This window comes from Eretmochelys imbricata, chromosome 14 (assembly GCF_965152235.1).
Source record: "Eretmochelys imbricata isolate rEreImb1 chromosome 14, rEreImb1.hap1, whole genome shotgun sequence".
Classification (NCBI taxonomy): Eukaryota; Metazoa; Chordata; order Testudines; family Cheloniidae; genus Eretmochelys; species Eretmochelys imbricata.
This window is the reverse complement of record NC_135585.1, coordinates 24,497,999-24,518,856: the sequence shown is the minus strand read 5'-3', so window position 1 is coordinate 24,518,856 and position 20,858 is coordinate 24,497,999. Positions and strand designations below refer to the sequence as shown.

At 45.6% G+C, this 20,858-nt stretch overlaps 1 protein-coding gene across 1 annotated transcript in view; it reads right to left on the bottom strand.

Annotated features, from left to right (window-relative positions):
* The window catches only part of SHISA6 (shisa family member 6), a 380,789-nt gene that overhangs the window by 295,204 nt on the left and 64,727 nt on the right, over nt 1-20,858 (bottom strand). The window contains exon 3 of the mRNA XM_077833890.1: nt 5,844-5,939. Within this exon, the coding sequence (XP_077690016.1) occupies nt 5,844-5,939 (96 nt within the window). The remainder of the gene's footprint in view (nt 1-5,843; nt 5,940-20,858) is intronic.

Below are 20,858 nucleotides of genomic sequence, written 5' to 3'. Positions count from 1 at the left end.
ACATTTTGTTATGTAATTGGGAAGCACCCCTCCTGGGTAACCCAGGGGAGAAGATCAGGATACCTGAAACCAGCCTATTTTGCTGCCAAAGCCCCTGGCCAAAGGCTGTTCCATATGGATATATTTCCTTACTTACACATTCACCTCCTTCAGTGCCTACAGCGATCTGCTGGCAACGGCAGGCTGCACCGATGCTTCAGGCAGTCTTATGGTGTCAATGCCAGCTCCTGACCTGTAACTGCCTCTGAGACAGACATTCCGCTCCGGCTCGCCTCCCACCGGGCCATTCACAGGGCAAAAGCGGAGACGCTGCCCAGACTTTGCTGATAAATAGTTTGTCACGTCTGAAGTTGGTTAAATAATTCAGGGAGTGTGTTGAAATGCCCTGTTGTATACATGAAATCTGTCTACGACACTGTGAAGGGGTTTCAACATCCTAACGAGCCCATTTCGAAGTCAATACAATTAGCGGCAGCTACGCAATGGTTCAAATTAATCTGGAATCAAAATGCAAGCGATCTTCAGTGCACAAACGGCAAGATCCCATCAAAGTGATTAGTTATTACCCAGGATGGAAATAAAATGATTCATTGGGATGCAGCTGGCTGCTGTTTGACATCCCACCATTGATTTGATCTAACAAGTGTTTAATGAGCACAGGGACTTGACATACCTAAACTGCAATTTTTTGCATAACCTATTCATAGTGCATTCTGGATGTTTTCATGGAAAACTGACCTTTCCAGAGTCATCCTCAGTCACATTTAACTGGCAGCATATGAGTTATTTGCCTCCCTGTTTGAGGAGTCTCAGGCATGCTGCACACACAGATTACTTATGAAACGATAGAATAGGAGGGTCGGTAACCTCCAGCTCAGAGGTGTTCAGTTTGATGTTTTGTATCCATGCTGTGCTGAGGCTGGGGGTGCCAAACGTAAGCCCTGGAGCACATTGGAGCAAAATACCTTTCCACTGATGGAAGGGATTTATTTTGATTGCAGATACAGAGTACAGAAATGGCCAGCGGTCAGTTCAGAAATTACCAGCTAAAGGAATAAATCAATAGTCTTGGGTGTGAGACAAGAAGTCCCCAGTCCAGTGGGCCACCAGCCAGAACCACAGGGGGAACCCACAACAATGGACCACCAGCCAGAACCACAGGGGGAACCCTCAACAAGGGGCCACCAGCCAGAACCACAGTGAGAATCGGAAACAGAGGTCACTGACCAGTACTACAGGGGGAATCTGAGATAGAGGCCACCTGCCAGTACAACAGGGACCGTCTGGGATAAAGACAACCAGCTGGTACCACCGGGCAAATGTGGGATAGAGGCAACCAGCCGGTACCACAGAGCAAATGTGGGATATAGGGCTACCAGCTGGTACCACTGGGTGCATGCAGGTAACAGCAGAGTATTGTTTGGTATGCCATATTGAGACCTGAAGCATAGTAAGGTGCTCAGATACCATACTGACCTTGTCTGCACCAGTACTCTTCAAATATTCCACCATTGTACAGCCACTGGTGCGGCACCACATGGACTATTGCAGGCAGGCTGCCAGGAGTTTTACAATCACGTCATCCAGACCAGCGCTGCGTAGGTTCATGGGGTTATGCATTAGCACTCCCATCCATTGCCTCTGGTGCGGAGCTGGCCCTGGTGCCAGTGTGAAGGTGGAAGACTTGCAGAAAAATGGCTTGCATAGACACAGCCAGTGTTGAGCTACAAAGCTTGTAACATTAGTGATCTACAACCACCCCAAACCAGAGCAAAATGTTTCGCACAGTGATTTCTGGAAGAGCCCACTTTTGTAGGATCTGTAAGAGGAGTTAGAGATGTCTGCAGAATTACTGGAAATAGCCTGGGGCAGAGTTTTTGTGTGGGGACAGCTGAGTCATCCAGGTTTGTAAAATACATGTCTGGGTGTGATTTTCTGATTTTGTACCAGACGTGTCCCATTGAGGGTCTGGCTTGAACTGACAAGATCAAAGAAAACTCCAGTAAAAGTACACTTCTACCCTAAAAAGTGACTCTGTAATAATGTCATTGTAGGACTCCATATCCACTGTGTCTCATTGCTCCCAGATCTGTTGTGATTAGTTTAACTGTATCAGCCCCACAAACTCATTCTGGGATCTGAGAGGCAAGCTGGGTTCTTTATTTCTCATCATCCCTAGTAACAGATGTTCTGGAGGTCAAATTTCATCAGCTATCCCTGTGATGTCCTAGTGTCTTCAGATGATGTAACCAGTGACACCTGCACAAACCCACTTAAAACTACACCGGTACACAGGTTCCAAAGGGGACAAAGGTATTGCTCTGGTGTAAACTGAGATTATAATTTGGGGTGCAGAATCTTTATTGTAGGCAATGAGGGTGAGATGAGAAAAGCCTGTCTGACTCAGAGCCCAGGCTAAGTTTGTGGGGCTGGGAGTTGGCAATAATACGCTTTTACCTGCAAACTAAGAATATCTGATTTGGCATCATTAAGAATCAGTGAATATTGGAACCCACATTGCCAGGTTTGCAGGGCTACTTTTAGGGTGTGAAACATTTGCAGGGCTACTTCTCTAAGGTTATCAGTCCATACTTTGTCTACCCATGGCTCAACACATCCGGTAAAGCAAAGACCTGCCATACCTCAGCAGAGCAGGATGAATGGAATCTGTCCTGGGAACTGGGATATCCTCAAGCAGCTATTATCTGGTACAATCAAAACCACAGAGCTCACAATTCAAGAGAGAAAATGTAAGTAAAAGAACATTTGTATAATACATTAGTTGAGATCTTATAAGTTCTAGTACTCAGTGACCCTTTCTTTGTTTCATTGGGTAGTTGACAGATTGCGGAGGGAGATCAAAGAAGAGACTATACCTCACCAACACAAAGTTCTATGGTTTGAAAACTTTGGATGTGTCCCCCGATCCTTTGCACTTGACTGAGAGTAGAGGCCTTTCTCCTGGTTTGGAGAATACATTGTATAGTGATTTTATAGACTTTAGTGACAAGCAGTGATGCATCACCCAGCGGAGTGTCATACAAGAATCATAAATCACAATCTCCCAGGAACTTGTGAATGTCAGGCACTTGAATTCACTGATGTGGTATCCATGGTGCTCTGCCATGTCTCACATCCCCATCTCCTTCCCAAAATAGCCTAATTCTAAAATATTATTCAGCACTTGGAGTGCTGCCATAGCACAGGAGACAGTTGAGAAAACATAGAAAATGTGTCTTCTAGTACAAAGAAATATTAAGATGCACTTTCTGAGGCTCCATTCAAACCAGAGACAGAAGCTACTTTCATGATACCATAATAAATGGGGCAGGACAAAGCTGTCGGGTTAATAGAGGGTGAGGTCGTGCAGTCACCTCACACACTGGAAATCACCCATGATGAAGCCTCAACATGAAGCTGTATTTCTACAAAGAAGAATTGTATTGGACCCTTTCAAATTTGGAAGCAAATCTCTCAAAGCTACACTATGCTTGCTGGGACATAGTCTCTTTTGCCTACAAGTACAATTATTCTGACAATTAGAGCCAACAGGAAATTTTCAAACAAGAGTGCAATAGATATGCCGGGAAGGATTTTCAAAAGCTCCTAAGTGACTTGAGCACAAGTACCACTGAAAATGCTCCTAAGTCACACCTACCTGTTGCATCCAAAAAATCCTGTATTCAGAGCACAGACAGACAGTTATGGCTGCAAATAGATAATGTCACACACAGACACTTATGTGCCCACTTATTGATTTATACAAGCAAATATGGCAGTTTGCATGTGGCAGTTTTTCAGACACATCAGTGTTGTGTAAACTTAAAAATTTGCCCTTAAAATTTAACCACACTGAAATACCATTTAAATGTGATATAAACCTGTAGACAGTTTAAAATGAATTCCAAAGGCCAAGGCAAACCGATAGAGAACACTGAAATGATTGACTTCATACACAACTAAGGCAGGCAATTTTCTTCAAGCAACAAAAGTCACTTGTCCACTTTGAAAAGTATGTTTCTATCTTCACGACTATCAGTTATAGTTTACATATAGATTATCTATTCTCCCATCTTCTTATTGATGGGGAATGTATTGTGTGGAACTTGCAGGAAAGCCAACAGCAGATGTGTATAAATCATCTATCTGCACATCTAAGGAAGAATAGACCCCCCTGAGCCTCTTCAGTTAAGGAAGGAAGGTAGATTTTATTTTACACATAGAAGTAACTGAACAATATTGTACAGTAAATTAATTAAAGATCAACTAAAATATCTGAGGGGGAGGAGCATGTTGCCAGGCCCTGCCCAGGGGATTCCAGCAGTTAGTCCCATGTGCTCTGGACACACCACTCCGTGCTCTGCACCCCAGCCTGGGTGCACTCCCCATGCTCATCATCTCAGCTTAAACACGTATCCCATCATGCTCAGTGTGAGCTCAGGCCCTGCTGGATATGAAATAACAATAAACCCCCATTTCTGAGGGAGGCCTCATGTGTCCCACCATCCACATGTCCTTCCTTGCCCCTTTTTAGCCCCCTGCCCCCTGGAAGGTTAGTGGTGTGTCCCTTTGCTTCCTCCTCGCCAGTGCTCTACCCAGGATGGAAGTGCATTACACGTCCCATGGGTGCTGCCTCAGCCTCAATAAACTTTATTTAAATACACACAGACATACACAGACAATATACAGATATTTGTTTCTTCTCTGAAAGTTCTACAGGACTGACACCGCTTTGGATGACACTCATGGAGAATTTTAAAAAGTGCAGCAAATGTATGAAAAATAAAACTCTTTTAATGGTGGTCGTCCACAGAAACAACAATGGATGCATGTTCAACCAGGCGGGCACATGGACACGGCTCCACACATAGTACATTGGCTCTGTATAAGCATCTCCACATACATTGTGTCTATATAAATGTACAACAGTCTCATAAGACAGCAAGGAACAAAATCAGATTAGTATGGACGTGGCACACCCTTGCTCTCCCAGCTATATGATCCACTGTCCATGTACTAATGTGACTTTGCTAGAATATGGAATGTAAACACAAAACTGGTTCAAACAGACATTTGCACCATCTACTATAGAAACCCCCCACATATGCAACAATGTTATAAAAGGAAAAGTCATCTAGGGGTTCTGGTGACAAGTTACTCAACACCAGCTCCTGCAGATTTGTTATCACCATAACTCCTAAACAGGATTATATGTTTGCTTATCTAATATAGCTACAGCTATCTTTCAACATAGATTGTATGTACAGTACATATACACAGAACATACACAACACACAATATGTATATTTAGGTGTTTTCATGTTTGTACAGTATATCACAGATTATGTGAACACAAAATATATGTACGTGGACCTGTGAGAAATCATTTTATAAAATATTTGTAATACCAAACCAAAAAAACCAACAACAACAAAAACAAATCCCCAAACCTGGAAATCAGTTGAATAAACAAAAATCCCCATTCTTGAAATGGGGCCACCTACCCCCTTGGGTGGCATTACAGACCTTTCTGTTCCCAAGATAAAAGCAGCAGCAAGAGGGTCAGTTTGCATCTATGCTCCCAGAAAACACAAAGCAATACAAGTTGTCAGATTGCAAACTCAGAGTGGTGTCTGTATTCCCTAATTCTGCACTCTCCCTCTCTACGGTGTAAGAGACTCTGCCAGCGGCACAATATTTAACCTGCAACAAGATGTACTAGAATAAATCTACTGACTGCAGTCCAGAACTGTTGTCTCCTAGCACTTAGAACCCAGCTTCTGAATTATAGCTTTTTATTTAAAACAATCTTTTTATTTAACAAAAAATTGTTTCCACTGTACCCTTCACGTGTCCTCTTCCTAACGTGACAAACCCGGAGGAGATGAAATTGTGGAGATCTGGCCCTCCACTTCGATAAATATCCTTCCCATAGTGACCTGCCAAGGCAAATGACAACAAGCAAGGCATTACTCAACATATCCATTGCACTATGCATCCACATTAGCCCCAAGTCAATGAGAGCCAAAGCCCCGTCATATAGTGAGACAATAAAAAGCAAGCGAGGACGTGAGAGGCATAGAGAGTTCAGAGAGCAGGAATATCTAAACACAACACAAATAGAGTGTGAATTGCAGAGGAGCTGCCAGGGGTTACAAACACTTAACTGATACCAAAATAGGTTCAAATACCAAAACCATGGACTCAAACACCCCACACTTTAGGAATTAGGCCCATCTTTAGATGAAAGATTCAGCAGCATTGGGACGAGTATCCCAAAGTGATCAAAACTATCCAGACCTTTGAGACTGAGAAACTGGGCTGGAAATCTTGTGAGAAACAGCTCTGATTCTTCCCGATGCCATCTAGGCTGGGGGAACCCTAAATACACCATTCCTGATGTGTATCAGTGCTTCTGCTTCTGGTCTCAAATATTTTGAGCTTCCAGGCTTGTCTCAATGAAAAGTGACATTGGTACAGCTATGTCTCTCCAGGATGTGAAATATCCAGCCTGACCTAACCCCTGGTGTAGACAGTGTTAGGTCAATGGTAAAATTCTTCCACTAACCTAGTTACTACCTTTCAGGGAGGTGGCTTATCTACAGTGATGGGGGAATCCCTCCCGACACTGCAGTAAGTATCTGCACTGAAGTGCTAAAGCAGCTGCAGCTGTGCCGTTGTAGTGTTTTAAGAGTAGACGTAGCCTCAGAATTACTCTGAGTTTAGTTAGAGTTCATGAGGAAAGTGTAGATGTCTCCCTACGCTATCCAAATGGGTTTCCCTGTCCCTATTAGAGATGTGGCTGGAGAACCTGCTTCTTAGCTTTGACTTGTTCTAGCTGAGACAATGACATTGGACATTGGAGGAGGGGGTCCCCAGACTCCTTCTTACTGCTTTTGCTGGCTGAAAAGCACTTCCTTGGTGCTGCCACCCAGTTGTGACAGTTAACACACAGGAAAAAGCACACCCCTGACATTCGCTGCCTCTTTAATACCCAGAGATTCTGCCTGTGCCTCCCCGAGACTATGTGTCACTCTGACACAAGAGCAAAATCAGCTGCTTGTGAACGCCTCCCTTTTCCATGTTTTTAATTCTTCTGTTCCTCTTCTTGAACAGAGTCGCAAATGAGACTGGAGCCAGTGGGAGGAGAGGGAAGCACGGTTCAGCGGGGCGCAGCAGTTTTCTTTTTTGTCTGCATTTTCGTGATGCCTTGGTGTCTAGCTACAACAATGACTGACACGCTATCAGTGCCTAAGACAGGCAGATATTTTTTCATGTAAATAGGGATAAAAAAGAAATATGCACATATGCTATTACATCTAACTGATGGCTGTGATTTATACATCGCCTCTGAGCAACTGCTTGAGTCAGAGATCAGGCAGTGAAAGAGTATGAAATAGTACAGACTGACTGAAAGATTAAAAGATTGTTTGCTAGTTTGTTCTCTAACTCTTGCCACCCCCTCTTTGGTGCAACATACGAGTTAAACTGAGAGTTTCCCATGATAACAAAACAACATCATTTGAACAGAAATCATGTTTCCTCAAGAGCAGCCTGTCTCAGGACAGTTCAAATGCCAGTAGTTATTTCTTTTTACAGATACATTACGGGATGATGTGTCTATTTTATGTATTCCTTTATTCCCACTCACTTCTTGTCATTTCTCATGGCCTCCCAATGTAAAATTACTGATATATGAGCTCTCACTTTCAAAAGTGCCTAGAGGAGAGCTAGCGGGACAATCATAGCAGCTATTATTCACACAGACATTTTTATAATCACCACTTGATTGGAATGGTTCACACTGAAACTGAATGCCATTCCCAGTCCATCCCTTCTCTGCAGGCCCAAGAGCTCAAGGAAGTACAGATGTGGCGTGTAGAGAAAGCAGAGGTATGTGAAATACTCAGGGAAATGAAAAACCAGGCAAAATCCTGGCTTATTTCACATTTCGTGACCTACTCACAAATAGCTTCTTTTCTAAAAAAAAAATGTTGTTTACAGACATATATTTTTCCAAATGCAAAGGGGCCAGTTTTGAAAAAACCTGATTTTGTGTCTCACCATTGCAGGAATTATCCAATGACTGGAAATACAAAAGTAGCCATTCCATTGATGTGCTAGGCACAGCAAGAGGGCAGAAATGTTCATGCCAAATACTTCAAGAAGATGCTGGATTTTTCCCAGCTCTCCCGGTCACCCAGCAGGTTTCATAGTGTGTGGTACCACTCTCATCAGCTGGCGTCAGAAGGGGTTGGAAATATGGAGAAGCACTGCCTGGAATCATCACCCCCAGGATTAAGACTTCATCTTTGCCAGAGCCATGATATTCTCAAACCAAAATGCAATTCCGAGATTCTCCTATGGTTTTGCCGCCATGAACAGGCAATTACTGGGTAAGACTCCTCCAGGAATGTTTGCGACGTGTCTGTCTGCACAGCTCCAGTGGTCTGGAGTGACAGAGTAAGGTGGGTTTTTAAATTGTGTTAAGGAATCTTGATTGGAAAATAAAGAGGTCTGTTTTTTTTTTAAGCACAGGCTGACCCTGGGACTTCTTGCCCTTTTCTCTGTAAATTTTATGATTTCTGCAATTTCTCCCCTGTCAAAGCCAAGACGTTCCTCATCTTTGGCTTTAACAATCAGACAGCCTGCCCTCCCTGCCTACAGTGACCAGATAGCAAGTGTAAAAAATTCGGACGGGGGTGGGGGGTAATAGGTGCCTATATAAGAAAAAGCCCCCAAAATCAGGACTGTCCCTATAACATCAGGATATCTGGTCGCCCTATCCCTGCCTACTGTTGGTGTCTGTCCCTTTTCTTTCACTTTTCATATATTCTGCTATAAGCTGTAGGTCTAAGGCAGCCTTTCTCAAATGCGGCGACCAGGGGATTTTTCTGCAGTGCCCAGGAGCTCCAGGGGCAGACCTCAGCACCCCCCACATGTCTTCAACCACAGGACTCTGGGGTCAGGCTTCAGATCCTCCATCCCTCCCTTTTTCAGCCACGGGACTCTGGGGGTGGGCTTCAGGAGGGCTGACCTTTCCAGATGCTGTGGTCAAGAGGCAAGAAGTGGGATGAGCCTGGGGTGTGAGGCTGCCTGGGGCACTGGCAGGGATTAGCAGGGCCTGGGTGGAGCTGGGGAGCCCAGTGGTGTGGGGGGGATCCCGGGGATGGGGGGAGGCAGCGGGGGCCAGGGGCCCCAATTACAACTGTACATTATTTTTATTATTGAGTCTTACATAAATAAATTACAATGATTTGGACATCTCTATGTGCACATTTGTTTGTTTTTCCTAAAATTAATTAAGTATTTTAGGAAAATTTGTCAGAGCAGCCACCAGCAAGAGTTGCTGGCCATACACTGTGGCCACCAAAAAATTGGTTGTGAGAATCCCTGGTCTAAGGAGTTCTTAGGTTTTTGAGCCTTGAGCCATGGTGTCTCCTGGGTTCATATCCCAGCTGTCCTGGGTGTGGTCACTTCCTGTTCCCGCTGCTGGGAAGGAGTGAATCTTTGCTTGTCAAACTGCCCTCCCCTCCAGCTCCCCACTCATCAGCCTGCCCATGCGTGGGCATCTGACCCGCCCAAAAGAGGGCAGAGCATAGGCCTGACACAACTACCCCGCCCCCATCCCCTCTGACCAGAATAGAGTGAGCCTCTCCCTTTACCTTGGTCTGTCCTCTCTCTGTTGTCTGTCTGTCTTTCTTTGGTTGGCTGGGGACATTCTTTTAACAAAATCACAGCTTTGCAGGTAAGCTGAGCACTAGAGCTGGGCAATAACTGGTTGTTCAGCTCACTGGCATTTCCAAAAGAAATGGGAAACATATTTGGTTTGAGTTGAACCAAATCCAGCGCTAGGCCATAAATGACCATTGTGATCGGCCATTTTGACCTCCTGCGTAACACCGGCCAGGGACTTAACCAGGGACTCCTGCATCAAGCTCAGTCACTACTAGAGTATCTCTTTGAAAAAGACTTCTAATCTTCACTGAAGTTTTTGGGTGCCTTGTTTGCCAGGTACTGTGTAGGGTTCCTCCAGTCTGGGGTTCCTTGGGCTGCTCACAGGACATTTTCCCTTTTCATCTCCACCCCAAGAAAATCAATTAATTTAAACCATTGTATCCTACAGCAAGTGTCCACACAGAAAGCCACCTCCTTTGTTGTTCCCCCTGTCCCCAAGCAGTGGGTGGTGCATTCCAGTGGACAGGGTAGTTCAGTAGGACTCATGAAGACACAGGTTCTATTCCTGACTCTGCAGCTGGGTGACCTGGGGCAAGTCACCTCGCCTCACTGTGCCTCAGTCTCCCCATCTTAAAAATGGGTTACCACACTTGTGAAGCACTCTGGGGTCTGTGCTGAAGAAGAGCTATGTTTTATTATTATTAAATCAGACAGCACATTTTTCTTCCACCCTCAAAGCAGTCACCCACATATCTTGATCTCCTTACAGGGAGTACAGTACTTTGTTACCCAGTACTCCTCTAGCCAGGCTGAGTCTTTAAGGTCTAGTTCTTTCATTCCATGTAAAATCTAACAATGCTGCTTTTGATTACCACGTTCGACTCTCCATCAAATACTCTCTCTCCATCGCGTGCGCACACACACACACACACACACACACACACACACACAAAAGCTTGGGAAGGCCAGTGTGTGGCACTGGAGAGAGACAGGGGGATTAACCCTTATGTTACTGCAATTTTCAATAGATGGAGTTCAAGCACAGAGGAGAATGACTCCCCTCCCAGAAGATGCAGGACCCAGGAAATGCAGAGTGGATGAGTGGTTTTGCTCACCAGACAACAAAGGCAGACTCTTTAGGGCATGCAGAACATTTCTTTGCAACTGCATCCTAAGTAAATTGCATATGGAATGAACTTGGTTATGAATAGCAATTACAACTCCAGTTCTAGGACAACAGAATTATTAGAGCTGAACTAAAATGCTGTTATCTACCTTTCAGAAATGTTATTACTAAATAAGGATTACATTACTCAGGAGAGGGATATAAGGGCTTTCACGTATAGAAGAGAGGCATTTGGGTGATACATGTTGGAATTACATGCCATTGTTTATAGGATTCCCTAAAAAAAATACTAAACTAGGAATGAGAGGTCAAGCTCCAAATTGCTTAATGAAAACATCATGCTCACATACATCTTAGAAGAGCAAAATGTCATGGGGGGTTTTAGGGAATAAAAGATGCAGCCCATCCGTGGTGCATCTCAGTTCTGCAGGAGTCTTCTCACTGGCCAATTTTAAACATTTCAGGGACTGGAGACAAAGTATGTCAACGGCGCAAACAATTCTAAGGTGTGTGTTAGATGCATGCACAGAAAAATGCTATGCATTCCCTTGGAACTGAAAAATGACATCTATTTATCTTGTCAATCCAATGTAGTGATCTCTGAAGGTAAGAAGAGATGCAACTCAGAGCAAAAGAAAATAATTCTCTGGGCTGGTGCAGAGTTGCTGAAGAGCATGGAGCACCCAGGCAAAACAGTTATTGCAGCTGACCACCAAGAATCACCCGTTTGTGGAAAGTAGCTGCAGTAATTGGCCAGCATTAGACAAGGCTCCTGGCTGAAGGCTACCCTCCCACAGGGACTTGTTTATAGTCAGGTCAGACATTTTGCTATTTTACCACAGCATGGGAGGGTAGATTACCAGAGATTATAATGATAACAAGGTGCCCCAGAGGGATCACACACAAGGCAGCTGTGCGTTTCTAAAATCTTCTATCAGAAAGGCATAATTAGGGTATTTCTCCAGGTTTAATGGCATTTGTTCCAAGATTGCTGTGTGGATCCCATGCATGAAAATGCAGCAACAAAGAACCAGGAAGAACTCAGGGTAGGCTAGGGAGAGAGCAGTTTGGCAACACTTCATATCCCTGCCCTTGATCCTGGGGATGCTCTTGTCAACACTCACTTCCCAGTGCACAGAGCTGGAGGTGCTGGAATTGTTCCCTAATCTAAATTACACTAGTAAGGCTGCAAGGCAGCTTCAGGAATACTGAGTGTCTGCCCTAATTCACATATGCTGTGAATATGAATGACCACATCTGCATAAATTCACACCATCTCTCAAAGATTTCTTCCATCTTTGCCTCCCCCTTGAGCTTCCCTATCCTGCCTCCAGCTGGCTGCATCCTCCCTTGAACCTTGAGTTTCTCCCCACCCCCCTCTGCCTCCCCTTTCCTCCCTCAAGTCCCCACCTCCCATCTACCCTCCACCCCACCACACCCCAGAGCTCTCCCCTCATGTGTTCCCTGACCATAGAGACCCTGCCAGAGCACTGACTCTAACTTCAGCCCACCTGTGGCCATAGAGATGGGGCTTGGGCAGCCACTTGCACAGCACCCCCTACCCAGTGCTCTAGTCCTAGCTTTCCGGCCATGGGCATGTCGGGGGCTGTCCTCTAGGCACAGATCCCACTGCTTCAAGGCCTTTGTGATTCTCCTGAAACAGAAGACAGACTCTGGGGTTCGAGCTAGAGAGACAGAGCAGCCCTGCCAGGCTGGCTCTCCCATGGACTGCCAACAGGGACTGTGCTCAGGGGCCTGGCCTGGCTGGAGTGGGGGTGTGGGGCTCAAAAGAAGCAGTGACCTGAGGGCCCAATTTTCAGAGGTGCTGAGCACCTGTATCTAGCACTGACTTAACCTGGAGTTGTAGTTGCTTAGCGCCTTTGAAAATCAGGCCTGTAACTTGACACAAACACAGCACAGGCTCACCACAAACTCCCTGACCTGAGCTTAGCTTTGGGTTCAGCACAGAGCCTGAAGGCAGCGAGCTCTTCAGCACTGCTAGCCACACTCAAAAGTTTGAGTCAGGTCCCCACAATCATGAGACTGACCTGGAAATCAGCAGAGCTGTTGGTTTTGATAATGCCTTTTTTGGGGGGGATAGGGGAGGTATTTCCCTGCTGGTTTCTGAACATTTAGAGAGCATGCTAGCATTTCTCTATAGCCAGCTGCTTGCTTTTACTGAAAGCTGGGATATTCACATCTTCTGGGCATTATGAAAAAAGCCAAATATTGCCAGATTCATGAGAAAGTCATTCACTCTGAAGGTCAATAGACTTGGGGTAAAATATTCAAAAGTGCCTGTGTGACTTAGGAGCCTGAGTTGGCCTGAAACTCCATGATTCCCTCTTAATTCAAGGGCAGTCTGGCTTGAGTGCCTCTGCCAATTGCAAGTGTAGCACTATGGCCCTTTCCCTGCTGAAGTCTAGTACTGGATTATAGAGCATGCACAACTTGCCAAGCAGCAGGCTAGGGAGGTCATGTGCCAAGACCAATCCTGCAGCACTAAATTGTACAAACACTAACGATGCATTAATCCCTAATCATTCTTATGCAACCCTCAGTGCATCAAATTCCAAATAAGTAACATGGAGGCGGCTCAGACTGTACGGTTACAGTTTGTACTTCAAGCATTGCCTGGTTTATTTGTACAATTACTATATGTATCTGCATATTCCTCCCCATCAGACTTGATCAGAGAACCCCAGATGTTTGAGTAAAAGTTCATGTCCTTATTTGGCATAACCCAATTCAAGTCTCCCTCTCTCTGAATTGGCCTGAAACTGAACCCAAGCCTCCAATGCGGCAGGTGAGACTTCTGAACCACTAATGCTCTGTCTAGGTCTTGTAATACTCTCACCTCCACATTTACTGTACAATATCCCCTTGTGGACATTTAATAGAGATTGAGAACAGTTTTATACCAGTCCAGGAAATCTGGGATAAAAGTATCCACAGATTGGTTTACAAGTTCTATAGCAAGCATCTCATTCACAATTCCATTCTAGAGGTTTTACAGTAATGTCTACAGATCCCTGTTTATTTCCTCTAGCACCCAGTTGGTATCATCCACGTCACGTTCTATTGGATTTTCTAGGCTCGGATTTTCAAAGGCGCCTAACGGAATTAGATGGCTAACTCCTACTGAAATTCTATATAGAGTGCAATGTGTACTTAGAGGGCCGCTGTGGTAAAAACGCTAATCAATTATGCCACCAAGAAGAGGTTGGAAGTTAAAATCCAAATCAATGCAATTGCCCAAGCTGCTCACCTCAATTTGCCATGCGTTGCTTCACCTGTGATTGTTTGTCCCACTAAAAAGTTTTCTAGGTCAAAACAGCTGTTCTTAGCTTTAATAACTTCAAGCGAAATACCACCGCAGGGAAAACAATTCTTCCACCACTTATGTAAAATTGACTAAACATCTAGAAACACTGTTTTATATTCAAATGTGATCAAAATGAGTCCTGTTCTTTACTCAGATCTGGCTAGATTTTCTAGAGCTATGATTTTTCTTAAGGTCCAACCCCTGTTCTGCAGACATGAATTACAGGCACAAATCTGAGTAGTTATGCAAAAAGAGTCTGATCTGTGCCTGCAGCTGAACTGCAGATGTCAAATGCGCATGTAATTGAATTCCTCATGGAAAATGTGACCACAAATGTTGTGGCTGCAGTGTGTACCTGCAAAGGAAGGTTGGACTTTCTTAAACTCTGGCTTAACAAAGGGTTATCTCTTGTGATAAACAAAAGATATCAGTTAAACATTGTCTATGTTATGTACGAATGGTAAGCTGCTAAAAGTGGAAAACAACAGTTGCGTAAGTGGCTTATCTATCCATCTTTCCTTTTTGAAAAATGCTACTGGTGCAAGAGAGCTTCCCCATACTCCAAATGGGAAATACTTTTGGAATCATTAATATCTCTTACAATGAAAGAAACTTTTACATGAGATAAGTATCTATCCATCCACCCTTATACACACCCATCATCATCTATCTGTCCATCCACAACCATACACAGCCATCATAAGAACATAAGAATGGCCATACTGGGCAGACCAAAGGTCATCTAGCCCAGTACCCTGTGTTCTGACAGTGGCCAATGCCAGGTGCCCCAGAGGGAATGAACAGAACAGGTAATCATTAAGTGATCCAGCCCCTGTTGCCTATTCCCAGCTTCTGGTAAACAGAGGCTAGGGCAAGAGTGGGCAAACTTTTTGGCCTGAGGGCCACATCTGGGTATAGAAATTGTATGGTGGGCCATGAATGCTCACGAAATTGGGGTTGGGGTGTAGGAGGGGGTGAGGGCTCTGGCTGGGAGTGCGGGCTCTGGGGTGGGGCCAGAAAGGAGGAGTTCAGGGTGTGGGAGGGAGCTCCAGGCTGGGACTGAGGTGTTCAGAGGGCAGGAGGGGGATCAGGGCTGAGGCAGGGGCATGGGGGTGGGGGTATGAGGGCTCTGGCTGAGGTGCAGGCTCTGGGGTGGGGCCAGAAATGAGGAGTTCAGGGTGCAGGTGAGGGCTCTGGGCTGGGACAGGGGATTGGTCTGCGGGGAGAGGGGGGTGAGGGCTCTGGCTGGGGGTGTAGGCCATGGGCTGGGGCTAGGGATGAGGGCTTTGGGGTGCAGCAGGGTGCTCTGGGCTGGGACTAAGGGGTTTGGAGGGCGGGAGGGGGATCAGAGCTGGGGTGAGGGTTGGGGCATGTGAGGGGGTAAGGAGTGCAAGCTCCAGGCAGCACTTACCTCAAGCAGCTCCCAGAAGCACCGGCATGTCCTCACTCCGGCTCCTATGTGGAGGTGCGGCCAGGTGGATCTGTGCACTGCCCTGTCAGCAGCCACTTCCGCTGCAACTCCCATTGGCTGCAGTTCCTGGCCAATGGGAGCTACCATGCACGTGCAGAGTGGCCCCCGACCCCACTCCCTGGCTGGAACATGGGAGAGGGGCAAGCCCCACATCCCACTCCCCAGCGGGAGCTCAAGGGCCGGATTAAATCAGCTGGTGGGCTACAATCACCCGGATATCTGCTGGGAGAGCAATACAGTAGTGCACAGACAATCGAAGAAGTTTTTGGAAAGTGTAGGGGACAATTTCCTGGTGCAAGTGCTGGAGGAACCAGCTAGGGGCAGAGCTCTTCTTGACCTACTGCTCACAAACCGGGAAGAATTAATAAGGGAAGCAAAAGTGGATGGGAACCTGGGAGGCAGTGACCATGAGATGGTCGAGTTCAGGATCCTGACACAAGGAAGAAAGGAGAGCAGTAGAATACGGACCCTGGACTTCAGAAAAGCAGACTTGGCTCTCTCAGGGAACTGATGGGCAGGATCCCCTGGGAGAACAACATGAAGGGGAAAGGAGTCCAGGAGAGCTGGCTGTATTTTAAAGAATCCTTATTGAGGTTACAGGAACAAATTATCCCGATGTGTAGAAAGAATAGTAAATATGGCAGGCGACCAGCTTGGCTTAACGGTGAAATCCTTGCGGATCTTAAATACTAAAAAGAAGCTTATAAGAAGTGGAGATTGGACAAATGACCAGGGAGAAGTATACAAATATTGCTCAGGCATGCAGGAGTGAAATCAGGAAAGCCAAATCACACTTGGAGTTGCAGCTAGCAAAAGATGTTAAGAATAACAAGAAGGGTTTCTTCAGGTATGTTAGCAACAAGAAGAAAGTCAAGGAAAGTGTGGGCCCCTTACTGAATGAGGGAGGCAACCTAGTGACAGAGGATGTGGAAAGAGCTAATGTACTCAATGCTTTTTTTGCCTCTGTCTTCCAAGGTCATCTCCCAGACTACTGCACTGGGCAGCACAGCATGGGGAGAAAGTGACCAGCCCTCTGTGGAGAAAGAAGTGGTTCAGGACTATTTAGAAAAGCTGGATGAGCACAAGTCCATGGGGCTGGATGCACTGCATCCGAGAGTGCTAAAGGAGTTGGCGGATGTGATTGCAGAGCCATTGGCCATTATCTTTGGCAATCGGGGGAGGTCCCGGACGATTGGAAAAAGGCTAACGTAGTGCCCATCTTTAAAAAGGGAAGGAGGAGGATCCGGGGAACTACAGGCCAGTCAGCCTCACCTCAGTGCCTGGAAAAATCATGGAGCAGTTCCTCAAGGAATCAATTCTGAAACATTTAGAAGAGACAGAAGTGATCAGGAACAGTCAGCATGGATACACCAAGGGCAAGTCATGCCTGACTAATCTAATTGCCTTCTATGATGAGTTAACTGGCTCTGTGGATGAGGGGAAAGCAATGGACATGTTATTCCCTGACTTTAGCAAAGCTTTTGATATGGTCTCCCACAGTATTCTTGCCAGCATGTTGAAGAAGTATGGGCTGGATGAACGGACTATAAGGTGGATAGAAAGCCGGCTAGATCATCGGGCTCAAGGGATAGTGATTAATTGCTCCATGTCTAGTTGGCAGCTGGTATCAAGCGGAGTGCCCCAAGGGTCTGTCCTGGGGCCGATTTTGTTCAAAATCTTCATTAATGATCTGGAGGATGGTGTAGATTGCACCCTCAGCAACATTGCAGATGACACTAAACTGGGAGGAGAGGTACATATGCTGGAGGGTAGGGATAGGATACAGAGGGACCTACACAAATTAGAGGATTGGGCCAAAAGAAATCTGATGAAGTTCAACAAGGACAAGTGCAGAATCCTGCACTTAGGACGGAAGAATCCCATGCACTGCTACAGACTAGGGACCGAATGGCTAGGCAGCAGTTCTGCAGAAAAGGATGTAGGGGTTACAGTGGATGAGAAGCCAGATATGAGTCAACAGTGTGCCCTTGTTGCCAAGAAGGCCAATGCCATTTTTGGCTATATAAGTAGGGGCATTGCCAGCAGATCGAGGGACGTGATCATTCCCCTCTATTCGACATTGGTGAGGCCTCATCTGGAGTACTGTGTCTAGTTGTGGGCCCCACACTACAGGAAAGATGTGGAAAAATTGGAAAGCGTCCAGTGGAGGGGAACAAAAATTACTAGGGAACTAGAACACATGACTTGTGAGGAGAGGCTGAGGGAACTGGTATTGTTTAGTCTGCAGAAGAGAAGAATGAGGGGGGATTTGATAGCTGCTTTCAACTACCTGAAGGGGTTCCAAAGAGGATGGATCTAGACTGTTCTCAGTGGTATCAGAGGACAGAAAAGGAGTAATGGTCTCAAGTTGCAGTGGGGGAGGTTTAGGTTGGATATTAGGAAAAACATTTTCGCTAGGAGGGTGGTGAAGCACTGGAATGCGTTACTTAGGGAGGTGGTGTATTCTCCTTCCTTAGAAGTTTTTAAAGTCAGGCTTGACAAAGCCCTGGCTGGGATGATTTAGTTGGGGATTGGTCCTGCTTTGAGCAGGGGATTGGACTAGATGACCTCCTGAGGTCCTTTCCAACCCTGATATTCTATGATTGTATGTGGCCTACGGGCCACAGTTTGCACAAACCTTGGCTAGGGACACCATCCCTGCCAATCCTAGCTAATAGCCATTGATGGACCTCTCCTCCATGAATTGATCTCTTTCTTTTTGAACGCTGTTATAGTCTAGGACTTCACAACATCCTCTGTCGAAGAGTTCCACAGGTTGACTGTGTGCTGTGTGAAGAAATACTTCCCTTTGTTTGTTTTAAACCTGCTGCCAATTAATTTCATTTGGTGACCCCTAGTTCTTTTGTTATGAGAAGGAGAAAATTACACTTCCCTATTTACTTTCTCCACACCAGTCATGATTTTATAGACCTCAATCATATCCCCCCTTAGTTGTCTTTTTTCTAAGCTGAAAAGTCCCAATTTTATTAATCTCTCCTCATATGGCAGCCGTTCCATACCCCTAATCATTTTTGTTGCCCTTTTCTGTACCTTTTCCTATTCCAGTAAATCTTTTTTTGAGATGGGGCGACCACATCTGCACGCAGTACTCAAGATGTGGGCATACCATGGATTTATAAAGAGGCAATATGATATTTTCTGTCTTATTACCTATCCCTTTCTTAATGATTCCCAACATTCTGTTTGTTTTTTTGACTGCCGCTGCACATTGAGTGGATGTTTTCAGAGATTATGTTTTCCAGTGTGCATTACTTTGCATTTATCAATATTGAATTTCATCTGCCATTGCGTTGCACAGGCACCCAGTTTTGTGAGACCCTTTTGTAGCTCTTTGCAGTTTGCTTGCAGCTAAAACTATCTTGAGTAGTTTTGTATCATCTGCAAATTTTTCAGGTCGGGGAGTGCATCTCTAATGGTGACCCACACATTGGGGTGGGAGTTCAGCAGCCAAAAGACAGACCAGAAACACAGTATCATCTTCTTTAAAAATCTCAGGATCTTTTGGGCCAAGCTCATGACTTTTAATCCCCATATACACCCTTCATCTATTCCCATACAGACCTCTTTGACCACCACCAGCTCACCTGTCTTCTGGATGCCCCTTATGCTCATTTATGCCACCACAGGACATGGCAGTGGAATCTGCTTGGCACAACAAGTGGTCAATGACCACAGTCGATAATTACTCTCTAGTCGCTGACCCAACCATCTATCCACCAGGTTTTGATCTGCCAAGGTACCGGTGGTCATCTCTGAACCGGAAATGACAACGGTGTGGCCAATCTCTTTAAATGGGGTTTTACTAATGACCCGCGATCCAGCTGCGGTCAACTTCAGACTGTGTTACATATCATTGTTGAGTGCCCACTGACTTATTTTGATGGAGGGCTACTGGCTCTCCAACTGGCTGGGCACATTGTGCATATGGCGATGATGATCCATCCATCCATTCTATCCATCCCCACACACACCCATCATCTCTCTATCCCCATGCACACCCGGCATCCATTCATCCATCCCTGTACACATCCATCATCCATTCATCCATCCCCATATATACCCATCTATTCATCTGTCTATCCATTGCTATACACACCCATCATCCATCCATATATCTATCATCCACATACACACCTATCTATCCATCCATCCCCTCATCCCCCACCCACAGCCAACATCCTATCTAACCTCATACACACCCATCTATCCCCATACACAATCTAATTTATCTATTTTTATATCCACATCTACCGTGTATCTATCTATCTATCTATCCATCCATCCCCCCACACACCCATCATCCTATCTAACCCCATACATACCCCATCATCTATCTATCTATCTGTAAGTCTTGTGGTCTGAAGCTCTACAGCAGTGCTTTTCAAGCTATGTGATGTGGGGACCGGCAATTTTTTTTTCCAATATGCGTGCAGACTGGCAGCCAATGGCTCGCGAACCAGCACCGGTCCGCGGACCACCACTTTAAGTAGCATTGCTCTAGAGGGATAGATGGAAGGCACCTCACCGCTCCCATCTGTTGGTAAACAGGAAGAAGCCCAGAGCAGTGTCAGAACCCCATGTGGCCACAAGTTCCATAGGGGAAGAAGCTCTCTGCTGCCATCTTCTGGTGAGTCAGAGGAAGAGACAGAATGAGCCAGGCCTCATTTACCTGGTTGTTGTAGCATAGAATCATAGAATATCCGGGTTGGAAGGGACCTCAGGAGGTCATCTAGTCCAACCCCCTGCTCAAAGCAGGACCAATCCCCAACTTAATCATCCCAGCCAGGGCTTTGTCAAGCCTGACGTTAAAAACCTCAAAGGAAGGAGATTCCACTGCCTCCCTAAGTAACCCATTCCAGTGCTTCACCACCCTTTACCATCCCGGTGTGAACATTTTGGTCATTATGGTTAAAATTAATTTACGTTTCAGATGTAGGGATAATGAAATGTTATCACTGGCTGGGGATCTGCCCCATGGTATCTAGTATTGGCAGACTGGTCACGAATACATTTACATTCTCACAGCCATGATTTCCAAGCCAGTGCTGAAGAACATCCTGCACTGCCAGGCGGACAGGCCAGCAAAGATTTCAGTCAGAAAAAAAATCTGTTTTAGAGACAACAAAGAAAAGTCCCTTTACTGATGTATTTATTTCATTTTCATAAATTCCACACATTTTATCCTCAGGCATTTGCGCCAAAGCAATTACTGTCTCTGGGAGGAACTAGCCTCTCCT